The sequence below is a fragment of the Lonchura striata genome, chromosome 1, assembly GCF_046129695.1.
Source record: "Lonchura striata isolate bLonStr1 chromosome 1, bLonStr1.mat, whole genome shotgun sequence".
Lineage (NCBI taxonomy): Eukaryota > Metazoa > Chordata > Aves > Passeriformes > Estrildidae > Lonchura > Lonchura striata.
Window position 1 is genome coordinate 47536400 of NC_134603.1, and position 24226 is coordinate 47560625.

Here is a 24226-nt window from a genome sequence, read left to right on the forward strand (position 1 = left end):
ACCCACCTGCAGTTCTGGAAACAGCCAGGCACCCTTTACTTCCTTTGGGAAGCCTGTCCAAGGCTGGTTCTCTTTGTCTGGGATGGTTCTCCAGGTCTCCCACCCAAGCCTGGAGGCTGCACCCACTGACACTACACCAGCACACACCCTCACTGCCATGCTGAAAAATACCACTCTGAGCCACAGCAGGGACCATCATCTTATTTCAGGCACTTTGAACAGAAGAAAATATGATTATGGGTGAGGGTGTCAGGAATACTACTAAAACAGGATCTAGGACCTAGAGAAGATTGGAGGCCAGGATAACACACATGGACAGGAGCAGTCTGATCGTGAGGGGCCACTCAAGCAAATTTGAGACTTCTAATATTGCTTGATGGGGAACTCTGAAGCAGATGTCCTGGGACATTTGGTATTTAATTTTTACCCTTTCCAGAGAAAAGTGCTAACTTGAAAACATGGCTGTATTCCTTTTCCCCTCACCTCCAAATGTCAGCTCTGAAGCTTCATTCTGGTACTAGAAAGATGCTCTGGGGTCAACCTGTCTTGTTCAGTCTCACTAGTAACCAAAACTCGTGGTCAAACTCTTTCTTTGCTCTTTTTCAGCCCAGCCCAGGGCTGTCACTGCAGAGAAATGGTGACAGTGAGGAAAGCTTTTGGCCAGGTCATCCAGCAGGAGCAGTGATATCGGCAATATGAGAGCCAGAACAAAGGCCAGCTCACACACTCAGAGTTGTGCTGGCTCAGCAGGACTGAAATGAAAAATAATTATTAAAAAAATAAAAGAAATCTTTATTTTGTCTAGGAGTAGCAGCTCCACCAATCAGTATATTTGGAGAGCAGATTTGGTTAAGTATGGAGGTATGTTCTCACAGTCTTTTTCTATGTAAAATCATAACACAGAACCTGGCTTTGAGATCCTCAGCACCTTTTCACTAAGGCAACAAAGTGCTACACTCTCTTTGACTCTTACAGGGGGTTGAAAACCTAAAAGCCCTGCTTCTGGTCCAAGGAGGCAAAACATTCCATTCTTGATTTTTTGGCTGATAAGAAGTAACTGGAAACACCTTCCCTATGAAATATTGGGGGTTTCCAAGATTTTTTTCCTCCTTCCTCCTGATATCACCTAAAAGAGCATTTTCACCCTCAGATCCAAGAGGAAGGTTTTTACATAGGGCATCTTTATATGCCCCCTGCAAGAATTACTATCTGCAGGAACCACCCTAAGATAGACCCAGGGCTAAGGTGGTGGTGAGAAGGGAGCAGGAGCCTCCTAGAAGCCCTCTTAAACAGGTGCCACAGGGTTTCAAGGCAACATGGTCTTCCACAGGCCACCAACAAGAGCATCAGCAACCAGGTAACATTTTCTGGTGGGTCAGCAGCCTGAAACTGGAACACGCTGGTCTAAACCTCCTGTTTTATGGTAATTCTGAGCAATGCAGCTCTGACACGCCCAGCAGCTATGGGTTATGTGCTAAGCTTTTCAGAAGTGGCACACTGAACATTACCCCAGCAAGAAAAATGGAAGAAACAGGGAAACAAGAAAGGATGCTGACCCTAGCTAAGGTTGAGCACTCTGCAACACCAGGCAGGAATGGCTTTTTTATCCGTTTAAGTGCCAACACTTGTAAAAGCACAAATAAGGGCATTTTAGCCAGGAGATGCTTCAAGAGGAAAGATATCCACCTTCTTGTCCACACCTTTTGGTTTTTTTAAGCCCAGTGTTTCTCTGCATGGCTCAGTTTGCACTTAGGTATTTATTTCTGTAAATCACCAGATCCAAACCCACACGGCTACAGGGCTAGCAGGGCTGGGGTACATGGCTACATTAACCCACAGGTAGCCAGGACGTGAGGTGGCCCAGCAGTGAGCATAGCATGACAACCCTGCCAAGAAGGCCAAGTGATCCCCACTCCTGGCTGGCCACAGCAACCCAAATTGCAGGCAAGGCTCAGCCTTGTTGCTAGGATCAGTTTTCATCCTAAGGCTGTGCTGCAGCCTTCATCCTACAGTACGCACAACACCTCCGGCGTAAGGAGGTAGCCTCAACTTCCAGGTTTGGAAAACCAAGAGGCAGATTCTCAGCTGGTGCAAGTCAACATAGCTTCACTGGAGGCCAAGGAGCTACCCCAATTCACTCCAAAAGGTCTGACATAGAGAGACAAAGGGACACTCTGCAGCCACTCCATGGGTATGGAGGTTGGGCTTTCCCAGTCCAACAGCACTGCTGACATAACTGGAAATCACACTTGGCAATTAGTCTGGCCCCAGTGAACTGAGCAATGAAGAGAACCAATCCTCAGAGCCACCAAAATGTTTTCCACTTCCCTTAGTAGCTAAGATTTGCTGTCTTATTTTTCAGCAGCAGTGCCTTTAGTTTTTGCTGCCCTTCACCTTTGGCCACAGGAGGATGCCACTCAAAGCCTCTGCCACTCAGCAGTTACATCTGTAGTGGTAACATCCTGATCTTTGCCTACTCAGGGAACCTGGGTGACACCCTTCTGCTATGGTGTGAAGGGCATGATAGTCCTCACAAAGCATGGGCTCAGTTCCCCAGACTTCTATCACAAAAACCTCACGTGTGCCCATGGGGAGCCTGTGTTGGTAGGTGGAAGCTTTAGTTTTACAGATCATCAGAAGGTGTAGTGAAGGGAGGTGCAGAAAAAGCACACAGTGCAGACTTAGGTAGGCAGAGCAGGCACCTCAGCTGGAGACCTTCCCTGCAGCCATCAGACATGCCACCTGTACCAGGTACATTTCCATATCTTTTAATGTAGCTTAAAAATTGTGTTGGAGACAAAGGAAAAGGCACTGTACAGAAAAAAAAATCCTAAAATGATACCCTTTTATTTGTAAAGCTCTGATGAAACAACTTTCCAAATGACGTCCCACTTAAAAACCAATGAAAACCAACCTAACTATGCATCAGTCACACTATACAGATTGCATCCTACATTTTCAAGATGCCTAGATATCTTCTGTAGTATTTACATATGTATCAGTTAGGTAGTAAAATTTCATTGCAATTTGCTTCTTTTCACCACACACTTATTCAATGGCAAAAAAAACCCTTGGGGATGCATTTGCATTTTTGTACAACACTTCGGAGCAAATGGCTAGGGCAATTTTCCTGAGAGAAGGCTTGTTCTTTGAAACTCTTGCTTTACCAACTGGAAATACAGAAAGTGGATGCATTCTTGTTGCACTAAAAAGCCTAAGGATGCCTAGTTAAGTTTTTCTTTTAAATTATTTACGTACCATTAAGTTAAAATGTTTACATTCATTCATTCATATAAAAACCGTTGTTAAATCTTATGCAAATGATTTAACACTGATTGCTGCAACACAAATTGCACTTCTTTTAAAAAATTATTGTATATATGGAAGAAAAATATCTGATTGCTACCCTGTTTACAAATTTTGACTGACTCTACACAGTTCAGCCAGGAAATATGGACTTTCATAAATCTCAGTCACAGTGTACTTTAAAAGTTATATCGCAGTCTTGAAAAGTGAGTAAATATTTTAAACCAGAAATCCCAAAATCTCCTTAACCAGCTGGACCTTGTGGGACTTGTACCAAACGTTGTAATTTCTTCCAGGGACATAGCTGGGCTCTGAAGAGCAGAGCAAGGCACACTGAAGATGGAGAGCATGGAAGGAGAGGTCTGGCGGGGCGAAGACATCAAATTTGTGAGAACTCAAGCTGTAGGCACTTCTAACACTCATTAAAAAGTATCTCACTATCTCTGGTAATTAAAGTCTTTGCTACTTCCTCCCCGACACTGACAACTTCCCCCAAATTCTTAGGGGAAAAGGTAATGAGAGAGTGAAAACAGCTAATAATCAGAAAGGCAGCACTGCTGGGTAAGTTGAGGATGAACTTCTGGAATCTATCAATAGGGGTGGGTTTCTCTCTTCTTTTTGGTTTGTTTTTTCTTTTATTTTGGTTTTTTTTTGGGGGAGGGGGATTTGGGAGTTTTTGAAGGGGTATTTTTGAGAGTGTAAGGCTGCATTAGCTATCCTCGCTGGTAATTTGCTTTCCCTACATTTTTCTTGCATAGATGAGGAACTGGATGCTTTGGCAAAGCCTCTGTCGGAAGTAGAAAAACACCTCTGCCACCAAGGCTCAAAAACTGTTTCAGAGGAATGGTCTTTGCCAGCACTCTCACTGCCGCTGCGACCGCTCCACAGAGGAAACTGCACGCAGATGTCTGGGGGCTGCCAGGACCCAGCTTCCCTCACACCCGGTCACGCCAGAGCCAGGGCACACCAGGGATCCTGTCTCACAGATGCTGTCACTTCGGCTGTGGAGCTCAGGCTGACTCCTGTGTACAGCCCATCTTGACCTGAATACTTAAGGTTGCTGCTTTCAGGACTGGTGCTCTCTCCTGGGCCAGACATCACCGACGAGCTCGCCTGCAGGGAAGGGGAGAGCAAAGAGAAATTCATTGAGCAGGTGAGCTTTGCACTCACTGGGATGTGAATGAGAGCACAGCAGGCCTGAAGCACAGCCATCATGACACAATTTCTGTTCAAAAACAGGATTTGCCCTCTGCTTGCCCCTGTGCCTTGAAATTCTGAAACAAAAAAAAATGTCATAGCATGAGCCCAGCCGCCCAGCACTGCTAATGGGAGTGATGTCTGTGTTTGGAGAGGTAGAAACAAAACCATGTGATGTGTAGAAAACATGGAAATCAGCTCATGATGAAGAAGGTGCGCATGTGTCCCACTGCCCCCTACTGAAAAGACATAGCTGCCAAAAATATGATCTGGGAGTGGTGGCAGCTCTAGTTTTTTTGTCCCCATGGGAGAAGCCCAATACATCCTAATTCTCCAGGAGCAGATACAGAGCGCCTTCTGGAAAGCGGCTTTCTTTGGGCTCTTCAGCCCTTGAAATGCTTAAAATATTCCTGACCCTTCAAAACTCCAGCCAAAACCACTTTATTCCTGTAGAACTGACCACTAAAGGAGATGCTCTTTTAATCTCCAGTGGAGAAACACTATGCCTTTGAAGCAGGAGTATTTTTGTTCTGCTGACTGCACAAGACAACATGCAGGGAAGCCCTGGTAGGCACGGGGATGAACCTCTGAACCGCATTGGAATCAGTCCATTTATTTTAACAGAGAAATGGAGAGTTAAAAAGACAAAGGAACAATCATTTTTTCCATGAGGCTGAGCAGATCCGCTAAAGAGGAAAAATTCACAGTGCCAGACAGAGAAGGGGCAACATTTTCACCTGATAAAGGAAATGTTTAGGAGCTGACTTCATGCAAAATTAACTCTTGGATATGTCAACTTTAAAACCTTAATTTACTTGTTAATGGATAGTTTTTGGATGAAATTCCTTAAAAAAAAAAATAAAAAAGCTATCCTAAACCGTGACTGCAGAAGCTTCCTGACTGCTCTTTAAGTACGAAGTATGCATATTTAATCATTTTACAAGAGTAGAGCTCTTGGCTCTCCTGGAGCTGTGCCAAGCGAGCAGTCTTGACATAGGAAAAGCAAAGCTCCATCAATTCAAAGGTAATTTCTAAATTATATGGAGCAGGGCTCTTGTTGCTGTGCTTAATCCAGGGGAAACCTCACCTTCTGAAAGAGATACTCACTGCTAGCAGTCATTTTTGTCTGAAATAAGCTGGGCTCCAATATTTTCTTAATCTTTTATTAAATTGTTGACCACCAGTGTTCTGCCACCCAGTCATTAACCCTAATCCATTAGTCACTACCCAGAAAAGCAGAGAATGAAGGAAAAAAAAGGTATCCCCCAAAACCAGCTGAAACAGCTCTAATCCTAATAAATAAGTTTCATCGCTCCCTTGAACATACAGTTGTCAATCAGTGATAACAAATCTTTTTATCCCCTTTCCCTGTGACTGTGCATGGAGAATTCAGTGAGGCAGGTTCCATGCTAACCTTTGTGTGCAGGCAGTCCTGATCTTGCATCAGCCTAGCTTTTCAAAGCCTTCCTTTTATTTCTAATGCCTCAAACATTTCTGTTAGCACAATAGACATAATTTTTAACAGCTTCAGGCTCCCCACAGCAAAAGAAGGGTTTCATTTAGTTGACCAGTGTTTGCTAAACCTGAGCTAAAAATACTAGGAGCTGCTTTGAAAGCTCCCATTTGCCCATATTTGCCACTGCTGTTCTGGTAGGCAAATATCTTATCAGTACCTGTTTTTTCCAGGCTTGGAAAGTGTAATTCACCTTTTCCTGATTCAGTCCTACAAAGGTGGGGAGCAGGGACCCACAGTTTCCATATGGGGTTATCAGGCACCCTCCCTCAGGCACCCCAGAAGGAAGGACACAGAGGCACGTCCTGTTTGAAGACTGCCCATCCCTGCCTGTCCAAGGCCAGATTCTGGCTCTGTTGAGCCAGGATGGGCAGGACCTGGGCAGGACTGCCAGGCCTGGAAACCCCACCCCGGTAATGTCATGACAAATCTAGGCAGCTTGGGCAGCTCCCAGAGTGAGACATGGAAAACAAACTTTAGCTCATGAAAAAGTCATGACAGAATCACAGTTCTGTTCCTGAGCCTCCCTACCTTTGCTCTTACTTTTCCAGCTTTACAAGATGAAAGATGACAGAAGTTGTACTTAGTTATTAGAGGAATTTTTTCAGATGAAATAAATAAACTGAACAGTGCTGATGAAGTCCATGGGGTCTAATTTACAGCTACTGGCTCTATCTATAAAAAGGTGACGCCTTTATTTTTATTGGTGAAGTCTGATGATAGGTAATAGATAATAAACTGAAGGTCAGCTTTCAGAGGAAAAAATTAATGAAGGCCACTGGGAAGTGCCTGCCTCCTAAACAAACAGGGAGGTTGTGGTGGTATCTGCAAAGAGTCTTCTTTTTACCCAAACCAGGAGGAGCTGGTCATGGGTCAGCCCTTAGGCAGGTGGTCTGTATCTGACGTGGCCTTTCTATAGAGGGCCTGCCCACCACGTACAGAGCAAAACCTCTGCCAGAGCCACAGAGAAAACTAGATTGCACCCAAACCTGCCTCAGGACCTTAGAGGCAAATTAACCCCCACTAAAGCTGCTCCACATCAAAACCAGACTGCTCAGGCTGCACTTGCCAGTACTCAGGGAACAGCACCAGCAGCTCTGGCTGAAAGACTCCTGCTTTCTTCCATCCACTCCTTCCTGCACTATCTGCCCACCACAGAGAACAGGGAGAGGGGATGGATACTTTCCCCTCTGGCCTTCCCCCACACTTCCACCAAGAGGGAAATGCACTGGGCAAGGACAGCTGGAGGGGGTGGCAGAGGGCCTTGATCTAGACCTTTGGTCTATCAGATAGACCTTTGCTCTATCCACTTAACACATCAAAATGCTCCATGAATTTTGGACATTACATTAAGCCAGCAATAAGCTGAGTCTCAGCTGAGACTCTCTTCCTCCTCAGCCTAGTTTACTTTCGCAACACTTAAATGATATCAACAGTCAGTAAAAATACATTCGCAAAGAATTCTTTCACAAATTAAGTGTTGTGGCAAAATGGTGGAGTCCTTAATTTTCAGCCTCAGCCTCCCTGCAATAACTTCCATCCCCACAAAGAGCACATATTCCCAACACTGTCATTCCCTGGAATCCAAAGAGCAGGTCTTGGCACTGCAAAATGACAGCTTTTTTTACTGATGTAACAACCCTCTTAGTACACAAAACTGTCATTTCTTGCTAGTCCAATTGATCCTTTTGTTTATACTGAAGACGTGTAAGTTTACATATCTTCTAATCTCTCCTTTGTATTATAGCAACATAAATCTGTGGTTAATACTTCATTAATTTCCTAAGGGAGGCAACTTCCAGCATGGCTTGGAAAAATGATGACCCACTGCTGTCAAGGGCTGTATGAGTAACTGGCTTTATTGCTTTGGCAATCAAACAAAACCAAGCAGAAGGTATGCATCCATGTGCATATAGAATTTTGGGATACAAGCAAAAATACTTTTTCCTTGCTTTTCCCCACTGAAACAAAAAAGCTGGATTGTTTCCTTCTGTTTGATATAAAAATGAAATGCCTTTTTTTTTTTTTGGATACATACACACAGAGTAAAGAAAATGACTCAATGTAAAAGAAAAAGACTCAGTGTATGAAACTGAGTGGGGAGAAGAAAGTAGCTTCCCGTTTTGTCCAGGACTGAGCACTGATGCAGAAGAGGTAGGAGACCAAGAAAAATTTAAACTAGAGTCTAGAGTATCGTATCCCCCAGCATACTGCCCTGTCTGCCATGCTCTTTGGTATTTTAGGTTGCCACGTTACTCATGCCTCCTGTTGATCTTATTCCACCTGGTTTAGATAAATATTTACTCATACCAGGACTGAGGCATCGTGTTCCCATTTTCCAGGTGAAAGTCCTACCAACCATGCTGGTGAGCCTTTCTCATAGAACTGTCCCAGTGCCTACAAAATTATTACATACAACTGGAATATTATCATCATATAATCTGAAGGACCCTTGGAGATTCGACTACCCTGTATCCAGGTGGTTAGCATATTGTTTTAAGAGGTTGAATCCCTGGTTCATCCAGATTCTAGGATATACTCTATGGAGGCTGCTTTCCCTGTAGCCAGAATGAATGCCCTACCAATTTACTGCCTAAATAGGAGTAAACAACACCACCTCTAACCAGCTCACGAATCTTTTTCTGATAGAAAAAAAAAAAAAAAAAAAAAAGAGAAAGCAAATGCAGGAGAATCCATTCATCCAATCCAGCCCCATTTGCCCAGCATTTTGGAGACAGTTAAAACTGCATTTTTCCTGCTAGCTCACCACATGCCAAGGCTGTCTCTGTCAGCTCTCTCATTTCCCACCCTACAAAAATGAAGAGCCAGTCCTGAAACACTTCTCAAGGTAAACTTATAAGGGAAGTAAGCACTAGTTTTTCCTCCTAAGTTTTTCTGTGGTGTGAGAATGGTCCTTCTGAGAAAACTCCACCCTGGAGGCAAAGGACGCAAGAGAGTCTTCTGAAAGAAGAGTTCCCCTGGTACTGCTGAGTTTTTCTGACACCAGTTGTGGATCAAGGAGCCTCTATGATCTGCCATAAAAAGCAGATTTTACAGCAGATTTCATACTGCCTTTATCCTAATAAGGGAATAACGTCCTTCTGGTTATCACACTTGGAGCCCCTGCATGGAAACGGATGGGTTTGCACTGCAGACGATGCCCTTCATTTAGCAATTTATTTGGTGGAGCTTTTTCCTGTACAGTTTCAGCAGCATCAAAGGGAGAGCAGGTATAGATGCAGATGCAGGCTGTCTGAAACCTTCAAATCTTCTTTTTATGGGGACGCAAGGCAACTTCATATATCATGCAGCTGGACCCTTTCCATATTAGCAACACAGGACACCCAGTACTTATACTGCATAGGAAAACAGAAATAGGCCTAGATCCTAGATCCAGATGTGAATTTGGCAAATAGCCTCTTTCAATGGGACAACAAAATATCTCCGATCCAAACACTTCTACACTTTGGGATGTTTGAAATCAACTTTGCCCCCACAGCAATTCATTAATCGTATCTCTTAAATGTTTAAACTTCAGCTAGAACATAAAATCAACATTTAAGGTTCTTGCTAATTTGTCTCAGAATTGGCATCATATAAGATTTCCTTTGTGAAATGGATAGTCTCAAAGACACTGCCAAGAGTAATTGCTGCCCTCCTCTTTTTCTGCCCTCCCTTCTTTATTTTACTTTAGAAGAGATAAAGAAAGGTAGGGCAAAAAGTGAATGTTACTGACACAAATGAATTCTGCTGAATTTCATTTCCATTAGATTTCTACATAACTGGAAACTTTTTTGGCAGCCTCTCACAAAAGGCATAATAAATTGCTTTTGTACCAGCAGAGGAATTCGTCTTCTCTGTTTCATTTAGCAAAAACATTGCTGTGAATTTCACACAACAGTTTCTAAAACGTCATCAGATTTCTCTGCCTAATGTCAATTTGGCATTTTCCCCCTCTTCACAGAATAAAGGCTAGAGAAGCAAAACCAGAGCAAAACAAAAACAAGTTGCCATGCCCATTTTGTAATACACTGGAACGAGCCAGGTTCACTGTTCAAGCAGGTGCCTGTTTTTCAGCAGCATCACCAACATTGGGATCAACATTGTTGGGAATCAACATCAGTCTTTTTAAAGTGACCAAATATTACAGAACCTGGATTCATCCATCTGAGGGTTTGTTTTTTCCCCTCCTGACACGAGCTGGAGAACATTATTCTCTTCCAATGCAAAGCCATTGCCTATTCTAGAAATAATTACATACATTTGATCTATCAATGGATCAACTCAAAAGGAAAAATAAAAAATAATCAAGGAAAACAGAAGTCTAGCTGCAGCATGTGATCAGATTGCAGGCTGCCTTGCTCTAAAATGCTGACATCCCTTCACTCACAACAGCTTAAATGGGTTTTAAGAGTGGTCAGTCCCTTCCATAGGATTTAGATCCTTTAGAAATTATTTTGCATCCTTGCAGCTAGTGATCATGTTCCCAAATTACATCCGGGGCAACGGGAGTCTGTCTTAACAGCCACCACATTCTACTTTAAACTTCTAGCCTCCTGAGTCCTCATCCCTTTGAATTACAGAGGTTTGGGCAAATCCAGGAGCCTGAGTGAAGAATGTGACCATGCCAGTGACATATTCTGACAACTGCTCCCTGAAAATCCTCTTTTCATTTACATACATCTAGGACTGGGGCACAGGGGTTGGAAATCAGTAGCCCTTTACCTAATTTGGGATGGAGTCAGAGGGATGCCCATAAGTCTGGCTGCCATTGCAACTTCCTCTCTCCAGTGCATGTCACAGCCCCTCTCCATCACTTCCGTTCACTGACTGAAATTTTTCATGAGGGGGTATTTGCAAGTGCTTTGCATATGCAAGGCACATCTGATCAAATCATGGTGGGGAAAAGGCTATGCAGATGTTACCATGCTGCCTGCTGGATATAAGGGGACAGATTTTCCCAGCTGTTGCACAGGTGTCCTCTCCCAGTCTGATCTACTATAGAAAAATCAGGGAGAACTGAATCCCTGTCACTGGGGATGCCATCATGCAACTAAGAGCAGCCTCAGGGTCCCTCCTGGGAGTTGTTCCTAGTTGCTAACAGTTCTCAAGGAGTCTTTTAGCCTTCAATCCATGCCCTGCACCCACCCGCTGGTACCCACGCAACTCCATCTGGCAAAACCATATTAAAAATGGTAGTACTAAAATGATAACATAAAGATTATTAATAACATGTTTGATGTGCGCTTCTAGGGAGAAGTACCACAGAAAGTAAGTCAGGTTTTAGCCAGCCAAAAAGGCAGCAGCATTGTGGAAATGAGATCTTGTCACATGTATATGGCCTCTCCTTCCCCAAGAAGCTCATGGCTGCTGCCACAGTCTAGTCTGGGATTGGGCTTCCATTTCTACCCATTACATAAATCTTATCACATTGCTCAGGATCACTAGTGTTGCTTAAGGTAAAGCAAGAAAAATTTAAGGAAAATTTGGTTACATTTTTTCCTTTGCAAATATCAAGGGAGAACCTTAGTGCATAGTATGTCCTTAGGGAAGTCCAAAACCCAATTTGGAAACTGCAATGGTTCACTTTTCACTTTTTAGTGTTTCTCTTCTTTTTGATGTGATCTGTTTATTTTACCGGCTTGACAGGGTTTTGTCATGTCAAAGACAAGCCCTTTTAGTACTATCCTAGTCTCACAGGATCCAAACCCAAAATCCAGTGCCTCTGAAAATGGGTGGCCCTGTCAGTCCGCAAACAATTGCGTTTGCTAAAAAATGAGCTTTTCTTCCCCTTGTACAATAAAACTTTGTACATCAGAAATTAAACTATTGAAAGGAATTTGAATGTAGGAAATCCAAGACATACTGAAAAATAGCTATTATAAACAATGTCTTCTTTTCATTAATAAAGGACTAAAGAAAGCCACATTAGAAAAATTTCTCAAAGAAATTATGTGCTAGATTAAGGGATACAGAAGGCTGAGAAGTGAGTGTGGATATGGGTATGTACAGCCAAGGGGTTAGAAATTAATCTACATTAAGCTTCACAACTTATTTTTATCACACATGCTGAGTGAAGAAAGGAAGTTTGAGATGCTTGGAGTACATGATGTAAAATAAGGATCAAAGCTAAAGCAGGAGATGATCAGCACTCCACGGGTGCTCCTCTGGAGCTTGGTACTGCCAGATGCTGAGCATCTGGCCCCTGAAGAACCCTCTGTGGTCAGAGGGCTGAACCCTCATGCACTGCAATCAGCAGGATGTTCCAGCCTGGTTTTAGCTGAGTCAGGGGTTAATTGCACAATTTAGTTTAAAACAAAAGCCTGTATGATTTACTTCATACACCAGCATAATGTTTTTCTGGGTTTTACCCTTCGGGATAATGCATATATATATATATATATATATATATATATATATATATATATATATATATATATATATATATATATGTGTGTGTGTGTGTGTGTGTGTGTGTGTGTGTGTGTGTATGATTGTTTATTGACAGGATCAGTTTGCCATGTTTTATTGTCTTCTGTCCAAAAGAAAACCTTTGAAATTAAAGAACCTGAATATTTAAAAACAAAATGTCTGTGGTTAAGCTGCGGCTAACTATCATAAAAATTATATAGATCTTAATCAAGAAGGTTTGCAAAGTACTTCAGCTTGTCGTTCTGTTTACAGCTATATGTAATATCCTCCGAAAATCTTGTTCTAGTATCAACTAACAAAACTGGAAAGTTTGTTTAGATTATTGTTCTGCTAGATAAGATAAAAGCTGTGATAACATTGCCCAGTGATCAGCCTGCTTGCAGATACAGACACTTACCCCGGAGGCTGCAGTCTGTGTGCCGGGAGAAGCTGTTTTGCTACAGTCATCTGAGTTAGTAGAAGACGTAGATGTCGGAGTCATAGGAACTGCAGTAGTACTGTTACCTGAAAATTGGTAATTGGTATTAAAAATAAATATTTTCCAGCCAGAGAAGAAAAAAACAAACAAAAAAACACAAACAAACAAAAAAAAATACAAACTATTGCAGCTACACTTTCTTATATTTTATATTTACCAGAGCATGCCTTTGATTTATTTATATTCTTAGGTTTTCGCTTCCTCGTCTGAATTCCTTCTTTTTTCATAGCAAGAGGCCGAGGAACCTGAAAAAATTAAATATCCATACCAATCACAGAGTTGCATACGTACTCAAATCAAAAATCAAAATACACTACAAGACCAAATGTGATGTTGCAAATGTCTGCATAGCAAGTCAATTTTCTCTATGTCACAGTACTAATTCTAAAAACTATTTGCATTTTATTTGGGCAAAACAATAGTTTAATTCAAGGGGAGTCATAGCTGAATTAAGAAAGTAGGGAAAACTATATTTTCTCTCTGCAAACTTCATTGTTTTTTCAACCCTTCAATCAATCCACAGGAAAACAGCACAGAATTAGGGATAACCAGTATCTTTGGCAGTAAGCCATAAGAAATTAAATTGGATGGGGTATATCTGATCCTTGATTTATTATTCCGGTCAGTTAAGGATTATCTCCAGTGCCTAATTCGAAAAAGAAAGAATGTATATGAGAAAAAAAGTCGTGCTCGTCCTGTGGACCAGCTCTACAAACCAGGTCATCATGAGGAAGCATCTTAGGAGAATTGACTTAGTATTTGTTTCTATAAGCAGATCCGCCCATAATACAGCTTTGTGGTATCTAAATTTATATTTATAGGAATAAATTTATATTTAAATGTGCTCAGAAGTCATCTTTGTGTTCATCACAATGATAATCACACTACAAAAATACTGGCTTAAAATATATTTTAACACCAGTTTGAGGAAAAACAATTCATGTGTTCTCTATCATTATAATATTTAAACCTGTGACATAATTTACATTTTATTGAAGGCTAGACCACAACTCAATGCCCTTGCTCTTCAAACACTTATGCTTGACTATAACACAATCCACAGGGGTCTCACCCAAAACATGCTCTGTCACATTCAGGACAGAGATTTTTTTTACTCTATCATTACCCAACAAAGGTTGAAATTGCCTTTAAAGATTTTCTGGCTTGAATTACACCCTTTTGCTGGCATAGCTATGTTTTCCATGAAAAACTGTCTCATTAAAGGTCTAGGGATTTTTTCCCTACAAAAAGGGTGATTTAAATCAAGTAGCAGTGGCAAAAACACCACTCTGCTCATCCAGAAGTGAGTTCTTTATATAAATCTATTGAGAGAGCTACAATGGCCAACACATCACTAGTCGAAAGCATAACGTGAAGTGGTACAATCACGTTCTAATGTCACACATTCTTCTGTTCCTCTATGCATTTCGCTGGTCGTTTCTTTGAGGACCACCCCTTCCCCAGAGCAGCATCAAAGAGCTGGCAGGGGATCTCCCTTGGAGAAGCAGCCACTTACCCCATGGAGCTTCATGTAGAGGCCGCAGGCATTGCAGACGGGCTCGCCCTCGGCATTCCTGCGCCACAGGGTGGTGGTCGTGGTGTGGCAGTTGGCACAGGACAAGCCCATCCGCCGCGACGAAGGCTGGAGGCAAACACAGGCAAACACGGGTATAAGCAGGTGGGCAGCAGAGAATGATTTACGTCTTTATGGTTCATAAAAAGTCCTTTAACACATGGCGGGGATGGTAGGAGCGTTTTTTTATACTATCTGTCAGCAACAGCCCAGAATTAGAACAGAATTATCCCTCATATCAGAGAGTAGAAAGACAGTGTGAAGAGGTACTGAATGCCTTTCAACCCTGGGCAGTCACAGCAGAGACAAAATTCTCATGTGGGAGCTGGTGACCAGAAGTCTGTTCAGACCACAAGGCACTGTGTCTTTTTCCAGCAGGATAGCTAGGATATATCTCCACTACAGCTCCATCGAGCTGAACAGAAAGCATATCATTCCCGTGTCGCCTCTCCAGCCAATTCAGTGCCCTGTCCCCTGTATGGTGGGTGAAGAGGCAGCTCTGATCCTGCCACTGATAGTCCTGACTTATCAGAAAAATCAGCCACTTTAATCATCTGCCCTTGGTGGCACCACACCTGGGGAAAACTTTCCTGGGCATCCCAAGGGTAACACATACAACAGCATTACTTTCATAAAAAGGTCTTTTTATCATCACCCATTTTACCATCATACAAAAAACAACATGCCTTGGGAGTGTGTTTTACAGAGCAGAGCCTCCCTCGGCCGGCAGAAAAGCTGGTGGGTGACAACAAGGTTCCCACTGCAAACAAGCCATTTATGACGCTCTTCCGTGGAGTTTGGAGCCAAGATGAAGCAACTCTGTATCAGAAATAACCATATAACCCAGAGCTTTATGGCTGCAGGCTGTATATCATAAGTGAAGGCAGTACTCATAAACATGTGAAATGAAGGTGAATGGGTTATAAAAGTCCCTGTAACAACTGATCTCTTTTACGTTCATCACAAGCAAAGAATTCCAGCTACATCATAAATCTAGTCTTTTTCAAAGTATCGCATTGTCAAAAATATACAAAAAAAAAAATCTGTGCCTAGCTCTGTGTCTGGCAGCTGAACAAGTTTACACGAAGTCAGTTTTAGAGGATTGCATTAATCTTATTCTGACCATAAAGTGCCCGTAACTGAAATTACTAACTTAAGGGTACAATGCCCTTCCTCTTGAATCATTTATTGCTGGGTTGTTAGACATAACTGGGTCACCTTTGATACCACAGGGCTGCCTGCCACTGGGGAAACCGATAAAAATGTTTTGAGAATGAAGAATATTCCAGAGTAATAACTGAGTTTCTTGAATATTGTCTGTTTGAGTGTCTTTAGCAGTAAGCCCTCATTTTACACCACAGCTCAGAAAGAGCTCCAAATTAAATACAAATTTTGTAATCTTGAATCAGTAATCCATTATTAACTGGACAGGAAAAAAAAGCTAACCACCCAGCCAAGTGTTATATAGGCTGAAGTACACAAATACAATTTTTAATGTTAAAAATCCAAATATCACGAAAACAGTATTTTTGACCTAGTTATTAAATATGCATACAGCGCTCAAATTGTGTCCTCAACTCAATACGTGTTTTACATGATCATATTGAGTAAAAGAAACCTGGTTGTAACACACATGCTTCATTTTCTTTCTCTGCAAGTGAAATGCTGTCAGCTGTTTTACTCTGTTAAATCTTTCTCTTTCCTATGCAGCCTGGTCTGAACCTTCATACATTTTATTTCAATAGCTTTTGCTCATTCCCATATCTAAACAGACATGGAGTTTTGGCATGTTTTGAAGCTAAAACAACTTTTCTGATGCAGGAATTTTATCAGAAACTTTGGGGCAATCTAAACATGTTTAGCGTTTTCAAAACATTTTCCCTTCTCACCTACATATTTCCAACTGTATGAACACAGAGTCATGGTTGATTTATAGTTATGGCCAGGGTACTCAGTAGGGATTGTTACACAGAGTTATTTCAGAGTTATTCCGCTGAGGTGTCAGACTGAAATCGGGCTGTAGTTCGACTCTGCTTTAGTCTTCTCACCCCCACCCCTCCCTCAAAAAAAAAAAAAAAAAAAAAAAAAAAAAAAAAAAAACTACACAGAAATGCTGGAACAGGGTGTCAGCTACTTGAAATCTGCCTTGGGCCAGGGTGCCACAGCAAGTCGAGCTTTGACACTTGAAAGGATCAGCAGATCTGGCCCCTCCACTGCAACTGTCCCCACTAATGAGATAACACCTTGTGTCATGAAATTTACTGGAGAATCAGCTAGAAAAAACAGATACCTAGCAGCAGTAAACCTCTGGCTTAAATTAACTCTTTGGATTAAAGAAAGGTCTTTAAGCAGAGATGGGCTGGTTCCCAAGTGTTTACTGCCTGTTCCGATCATCGAGTGTTTGGGTCTTGTTTCCCCTCGCTCCCATAAGAGCACTAAATTCAAACGGTTGTGAAATAAAGAACAGTAGGTGCTTTAGCTCAAGGAAAACAGGCATGGAGCAAAGCAGCTGGCATGATTGAAAGGGGCTTGAAAGGCTGATGGGTTTGATACACTGTCTCCATACACAAGGGTCCAAACATCAGCTCGAATTATAGTGGTGTGATTTATTGTGGCTCGCTCGGTAACAGCCATTACTGAACAGCATATTCTTTCTGTCTGCTGACCTCCACCCAGATTTGCTAAATATAATGTGCAGTTCCCGCTTGTTAAACTTTCTCCTTGCCTATTCAGTGCCAGCCTGAGTTATAAACAGGGGTTCTGGTTTGTACTATTTATTTCCCCCCCTAGTTTTAGGAGTATATTTTTAGAAAAATTGCCGCTCATTTCTTAGGAGTAAAACAAAACAAAGGCTATTATCATTGTTTAAACAATTGGTTTTCTTTGAATTATATACAAAACTTGCTTACATTCCCAAGGATCGAGCTCTCAGCAAACAAAGCAGGTCTGGAGAAATTCCGAGCCCTTTGAACAAACATTTTCCAACCTTGATTTCTTTTTTTTTTTTTTTTTCTATTGGAAATGTCCAACATCACCACCACAAATTTCTTCCAAGCCACTGAATTCCCCTCACAGACGGGGTTCATAGGTCAAAAAGCCAGGTTGGCCCATGCCTGATTTGCAGCTCACAAGAGGACAGAGATAGTTTTTGCCAGCTCAGAGCCTGGAAGTGGGTCTGAAGCTGTTCCCAAAAGGCTGCCAGCCCTGTCACCCCTCACAGCGACCAGTTTGGCCTGCAAACCTGGTCAGGAGCCCCTCTAAAGTTTTGCAGCCGAGAGGATCACCAGGCTAATGTACTGATTGCTATCTCCCATCTTTGCCCCAAATTTCTCCCTGGCTACAGGTGACTGGGGCTCCTTGAGGCAGAGCTCCTCTCGCCCCCTCCTCCCCTCCCTCCCGACTCACCACTCTCTTTTGGGGCTTGATGAGGGGCCGGCTGAGGCCGTTCATTTTGGTGTAGAGCCCGCAGGCGTTGCACAGGTAGTTGCCGGTGCCGTCCCTCCTCCACAGCGGGGTCTGGATGGAGCCGCAGTTGACGCACTCCCGGCTCTCAGACAGGTCCTCCAGCAGCTCTGGGGACAGGAGCAGAGGGGAGAGGCGGTGGGGCACGGCCGCCGAGCCCGGTGTAGCCCCGCGCAGCGCGGCCCCGGCCCCGCCGAAACCCGGGCTCCGAGCGAGCGGGCAACCGGCCCCCGGAAAAGCAATTCCCCGGCAGTGACGGCGGGCATGCGGTGATCTTTTTTACAAAATCCCCAGGTTTTTACCTTTCCTTTTTTTTTTTTTTTCTATTTATTTAAATGTGCCAGACCTGCTGCCGGCCCCGTCGGAGCTCTTGCTCTCCGAGCCGGAGCAGAGTCGGTGAGCCCCGGACACCGCTCAGCCCCGGACACCGCTCAGCCCCGGCCCACTGTCCACTCCCGTCGGGATCTGACCCTTGGGAAATTCGGCTGGGGTCCGCCCGAGGGGCGAAACCCCCTCCGTGGTGCCCACAAGACGGAATGGGAGGTGCACTTGCTTTTAGAGGGGAGCAGAGTGGGGAGGGAGGTGGCTGTCAGAATAGCCACCCTGAGAGCTGGATATAAGGAGCTGTCGTTTTTCCCAATATTCCCTAGGGTCGAAGCTTGACGAGAACTTTTCTACCCTAACTTTTATTTTAAATGCCTTGCAACTAGTAAAGCTTCAAGTTTAGAGGCAGCGTTTGGGGCCCTGGTGTGCCAAGGCAGCGAGGGGCAGCGGCTGCTTCGCCTCGGCTATTTGGTCAAATTAGTGCTGGGTAGTAGGAAACAGAGGAAATGGAAAAATAAGCAGTATTGTGCCTCCTGCTTTCATAGTTACTGAGCACAGACGGGGAAGAAAAAGGTATAAAAGTACGGGGGGGGTGGGGGGGGGGAAACATAAACAAAACAAAAAAAAAAAAAAAAAGAGAGAAAACCCACTTATAAAAGCTAATACTTTAACCCATGCAAATCTTTGTTCTGATTTACCTCTCCATATTTCGGGGGAGAGGGGAATAAATTCTTATCTTACATAGACTGTGCCACGTTGTGCAGAAATAATAAAAGGAGATGTTTGGATTTTTACAGCAGTTTTTGAGTCGAGTCTGGGAATGTATGTTTCAGACTCAGAGCTTCGTCGTTGATTTTTTATTTCCTCCCTCTGCTACCTGCCTAAATTCATCATTGGGCTATTCTCGAACGTTTCACTGCACAGCCAAAGAGAGCTCACAGAGGTCGAGCAGCTTTGGAGACGGGGCTGCGGTGACACGGCGGGCTTTGAGCTGAGAAAGAGACGGCCTTTGGCCCGCACCCACCCAAATACGTTTCTCTCCTCCCTTCGTTTGCGAATTATTAGGCGCTAAAGAGGAACGGGCACACGGCACAGTCCGGAGAGCACAGTTCAACTTACGTTGTCAGCTCCTAGCTCTTAGCACATCGCTAAGATTTATTAATCTTTGCACGAAAAGCACCATTGAAGACCGTAACCATAAAAATGTTTAGGACGTCAAGGACGCTGGAACTTAAACAGTATTTTGTCTCAGCTATTTATTTTATAGCATTGCCTTCCTGCCTGCAGAAGGAAATTCTGCCGTGACAATATTTCTCGGGCATTTTAAAATATGTTTTCCTTTAGAGAGTGAGTACTACACTTTTATCCAAAGAAAACAAAATAAAGTTTTAATTTTAGATACTGTTTAAGCATCTCTACGAGTACCATCAAGAAAGCTTTATCAAATTGTCTAATATTTAGCCGCAAAAAAATGCATTTCAGCTACAATTTTCGCACACTTTTAACACGGGATAATGCGTAGCTTCGGCTTTGCTGCCGCGTTTTGCCTCACAGGAGCAGAAAATTCGCCTGGCCCAGGAGCTCTGGGCTACTTCGCCGCGCGTTACAGCGCATTGCGGCTGCCCTGGCACCCCGTTCTTTCTCTCATTAAAAGGCTAATCCCGACCCCTCCGGCCCCCAGCACTGCCGGGAGGGAAGCACAAGGAAGGAGAGACCCGCTGGAGCAGGGGAATCTGCTGTGCTCCTCGGCTGCCTTGACACTCCTGCCCCAACCTCCTCCAGCGGCCGGCTCCTTCGTTTCTCTGCTCCTTCTTGCTCACCCCTCTTCTCTCCCTGCCGTGAGATTTCCCAATCACACATCTCTCCCAACAAAATTACAAAAATTAAAAAAAAAAAAAAAAACAGGAAAAAATAAAAAACAACAAAAAACCCAACTAATTTCTTTCCTCTCCATCACCTAGTTTTACACTGTAACTTTTGAAAGTTGAGTTTCAAACTCAACTTTTTTGTTACCCTGAGATGTGGCTTCTCCTATAACTGCTACAACTGATTTTCTTTGTCAAGAAATTAAACACCAAGTGGGAGAATTAAAATACTTAAATCTAAGGGTATCATCGACAGACGGGAGGAGCATTGTGTGTACAGCCCTACAGAAAGACAAAAATCCATGAGGTAATTTTCTGCAACACTGCACTGAAAAAGAAAATCACGGTGTCTATAAAATATATGCACCTGGTGGGTAGTTTATGCTTAAAGTGAATGACGATCAAATCTGTGTGCATACACATATTTACATAAATATGTATATATACATAATAAATATATGCACAGCATGTATATATCAATACATATACATAGCCACACACACCTCTCTATAAACCTCTATTTATATATACATAGGTTTATTCTAAAGCTGAAGAGATTGCAGTAATCGTTAATCTTTCTACCTCTGACTAAACCATCGCAGCTCAAACTCCACTTCTGCAACTGATTTAATGACACCAAGAATCTCCTTAACTAAACTAAAAATAAGGATGGGTCACCTCGGAAATGAAAGCAAAACCCCATCAGGAGGTGCTGTATTTTAGCAACAGTTTACAAATTAGGTTTACTCATTCGTATACGAGGTTTTGTTTTCGCTGCTTTTCTTTTTAAATGAAGCACCGAAGTGTTTTATAGATTAAATAATCCAAAATTGGTTAAGCGAGCCCTTGCAATTTTCCTCTGCGATACAAGAAGGGTTAATTTGCAGTGATTTTGTCACCGTTTCTTGTCCAGATGACCGCATTTAGGAGAAGGAGGAATGTACTGGTTTGGAAAAATTAAAAATTAAGTTTACACCGGGCAATTCGTTTTGGGTTCTTTGGGTTGGCAACCCCGATTGTCATACTCCAAACAACGCCGCTTCTTGGCGGTGTATTTTTCCCCTAACTCAACACAAACGGGAAGAGCCACAGTCCCGGGACCGCCGTCCTGATACCGACAGCGGGGCCGCCCCGCGCCGGGGCTGCCCTGCCGCCGCTGCCCCGCAGCCCCGCCGCCCCTCCAGCGGGCAGCCCCGGCATGCGGGACCCTCCCTGCCCTGCCCTGCCCGCCCTGCCCTGCCCTGCCCGCGGCTCCTACCTGCGCTGGGTGCCCGGACGGGGATGGGGGCGGCCCGGCCCTGGAGGCAGTGCAGCATGGAGTTCTCGAAGGGCGCCGTGGGCCAGGCAGGGGCGAGCTGCGGCCCCACGTAGGACGTGTAAGGCCCCGGGTAGGAGCCATTGAGCGGCCGGGCCAGGGGGCTGTACTGGTCCCTGGCGCCCAGGCTGTTGCTGTAGGCGCCGGGCTCCCGGGAGGCCCCGTTGGCCACCGGCGGGCTTGGGGAATAGGGAAAGCGGCCCGAGGGGTGGGAGCCGCCGCCGCTGCTGTACGAGGGGCTCTCCGCGGCCGGCTGGGACCAGACGGCGTGGCCGCCGCCCGGGTGGCTGGGCTGGGCCGCCCCGCTGCCCTGCAGGTACGGCAGCGTGGGCAGCATGGAGCCCACGCGGGTCGTGGGCACGTAGACGGGCGAGCTGGGCGTGGAGTGCATGAAGCCGCCCGGAGATCCGTCGTAAGGCGTGGGGCCCTGGGCGGCCGAGATGGCGAGGGTCTGGTACATCTCCTCGGGCTGTTCGGCGCCGAGAGCGCTCAGCTTGGGGCCGCGGCTGGACCAGATCAGCTTGTTGGTTTGGTCTAAGTCCGCGAAGAGCAGGATGTCCTCCCAGCTGGGACGGCCGGAGGGGTGGGGGGTCCCGAAGTGCACGTAGGGGGCGAGCAGCGACCTGCCCTCGGCGGCGGGGGGCGGCGGCGCGGCCGGCCGGTGGCTGCCGTCGGTCTCCGGCCGAGGAGTCTTGGAGGATCCGCGCTCACCCTGGGAGCCGGAGGAGGAGGAGGGCGAAGGAGGAGACGGGCGCGGCTCCCTGGTCGCGAAGGGACAGGAGGAACCGCCGGCGTCCGCAGCACACCGCTTCACCGCGCACCAGCCGCCTTCAGCCACGGCCATCCAGGTCCCCTTCTAGCCGCTGGGTGTGGATGGGGAAGGGCGAGAAGGGGAGGAGGAGGAGGAGTGGATAGGGGGATCCGCAGGGCAGGGCGGGGAGGGAGGACACAAAAGAGAAGGGAAGAGGGGGAGAGAGAAATAATAGTAACAAAGTTTGCAAACAGGACAGCCCGTCTCCCTCCCGTAATGAGATTCATCAGGGCTTATCTGGCCCCCCCGAGCGCTTAATCAGTCATGTCGCCTCGGCGGTACGGGATCAGGCAACCCAGGTCAAGACGAGCTGGGAGACGCCAGTCCCGCGGGGCCAGGGCTGCGGCTCCGGCCCCGCTTTCCGCGCCGCGGGAGGGCTGCGCCCCTCTCCCTTCGCATCCCGGGCTGCGGATTTGAACATGAAGCACGCCGGGGCAAAGGTGGGCGTCAGGGCGTGGGGACAGAGGGGGGTGAGGGGGCATTTTTCCCGTCTCTGCCCTTCCTTGGCTGCTGTCGTTGTTATGATTATTTCAATGAATGAGTCATTTGACTCGGTTCCACCGAGAAAACAATTAGTAAGGCGATCCCTTTAAGGTTACTTCGCCGGAGAGCGATGTTAGCTTTTCCGCGCATCGCCTCGCTTGTTTGCCTATTTCCAGCCCAAGGTCACGGAAAGGGAGGAGGATGAGGGAACGGCCCCTGAGAGACGGGGGATGCGCACGGGCCGGTCCGAAGTGTGCGCGGCAGCGGGACACGGACCGAGGCCGGGCGAGATGTGCCTGCCGTAGGGGTCGGATCCAGCGGACAGCCCTGGCTGGGGTCCTGCCCCAAGCCCCAGCACACCTTGCAGCGCTGACAAACCGTTCCGAGCCGAGCGGTGTCAATTCGGAGCTGCCAGCATGAGGAAGGCTAAATAGACAGACACAGAGACCCCGGTGCCCAGCTCCGAGGAGAAGGGGTAAAAAGCGAAAGGGGACACAGTGAAGTGACAGCAAGAGAAGGCGAGGCTCTCCGTTCTCAGCCCACCTCGGGGCACTCCAGATAACCACAGGCACAAGAATACAGGACACACACACACAGAGCCTCCTCGCAGATAGGCACCAAATACGTCTCTCCCTCCTGCGAGATAACTGGGAGATAAGGCTCCGGCAGATAAGAGATCCAGGCAGCAGCATGGGATGTTTGCCCACACAGCCTCCCTCAGGCTCCCCCAGCCAGGGGCAGCCGCCGCCGCGCCGCGCTCCCCTCGGAGCGCCCGAGGGCAGAGAGGCAGCGGCCGAAGACCGAGAAAGAGCAAGCGAAACCGCGGCGAGGCAAGGAGAAAGAGGGGCCAAACCTGATGCCGGTGCCCCGCATGGGGCCGGGGCGCGGGGCCGCGGCGGGCGGTAAATCCAGTGCGGCGGGGGCGAGCGGCGGCGGCGACTCCGGCGGCGGCGGCCGGCGGCCCATGTATAAAAAGGAGAGAGGAGGCGCCTCTCGCAGCCCTGCCGGAAAACTGCAGGCAGCCGGCCCTGATTGGGCTCGGCCAGCCCTAAACAAACACGGGGCTCAGCAGGGGTGCCAGTCCCGGGGCCAGCCGGGCCGCCGCAGCCCCGGGGGCGGGGGCGGGGGGGCACCTCGGGGCGCCCACAGCTTAGGGGTGACAGACCCCGGCTCGGGGAGCAGGAACGAGCAGAGAGGGCTGGCTCTGCCAGATACCCCAGTCTTTTTCTTCTTCTTCTTCTTCTTCTTTTTTTTTTTAATTTATTTTAACCCAGAAATAATACACATTCTTCCCTTCTTCCTGGATAAAATCTTTTTTATGGTGAATATTCATAATTTCTGTAAGGTTTTTTTTTCGTCTCCGCGCCTCCAGGAATGTCAGCGAATGTCCCCTGGCAGCGGCCCCAGGGGAGATGTGTGCCTGGCTTTCGCCCTAAGCAGCCAGGGGAGTGTAGCCCTCCATCAAAC

General features: G+C 45.8%; 1 protein-coding gene across 1 annotated transcript; it reads right to left on the reverse strand.

The window, feature by feature from the left end:
* Window positions 1-2828: 2828 nt before the first annotated feature.
* On the reverse strand, window positions 2829-23650 carry GATA6 (GATA binding protein 6). Its single transcript, XM_021551536.3, has 7 exons — window positions 23613-23650; window positions 21409-22328; window positions 17905-18071; window positions 14443-14568; window positions 13084-13171; window positions 12846-12952; window positions 2829-4419 (listed from the first exon to the last, which is right to left on the reverse strand). Exons 2-7 carry the CDS (start codon window positions 22307-22309, stop codon window positions 4252-4254), a joined length of 1557 nt encoding a protein of 518 aa, XP_021407211.3. The 5' UTR covers window positions 22310-22328; window positions 23613-23650; the 3' UTR covers window positions 2829-4251.
* Between the last annotated feature and the right edge of the window lie 576 nt (window positions 23651-24226).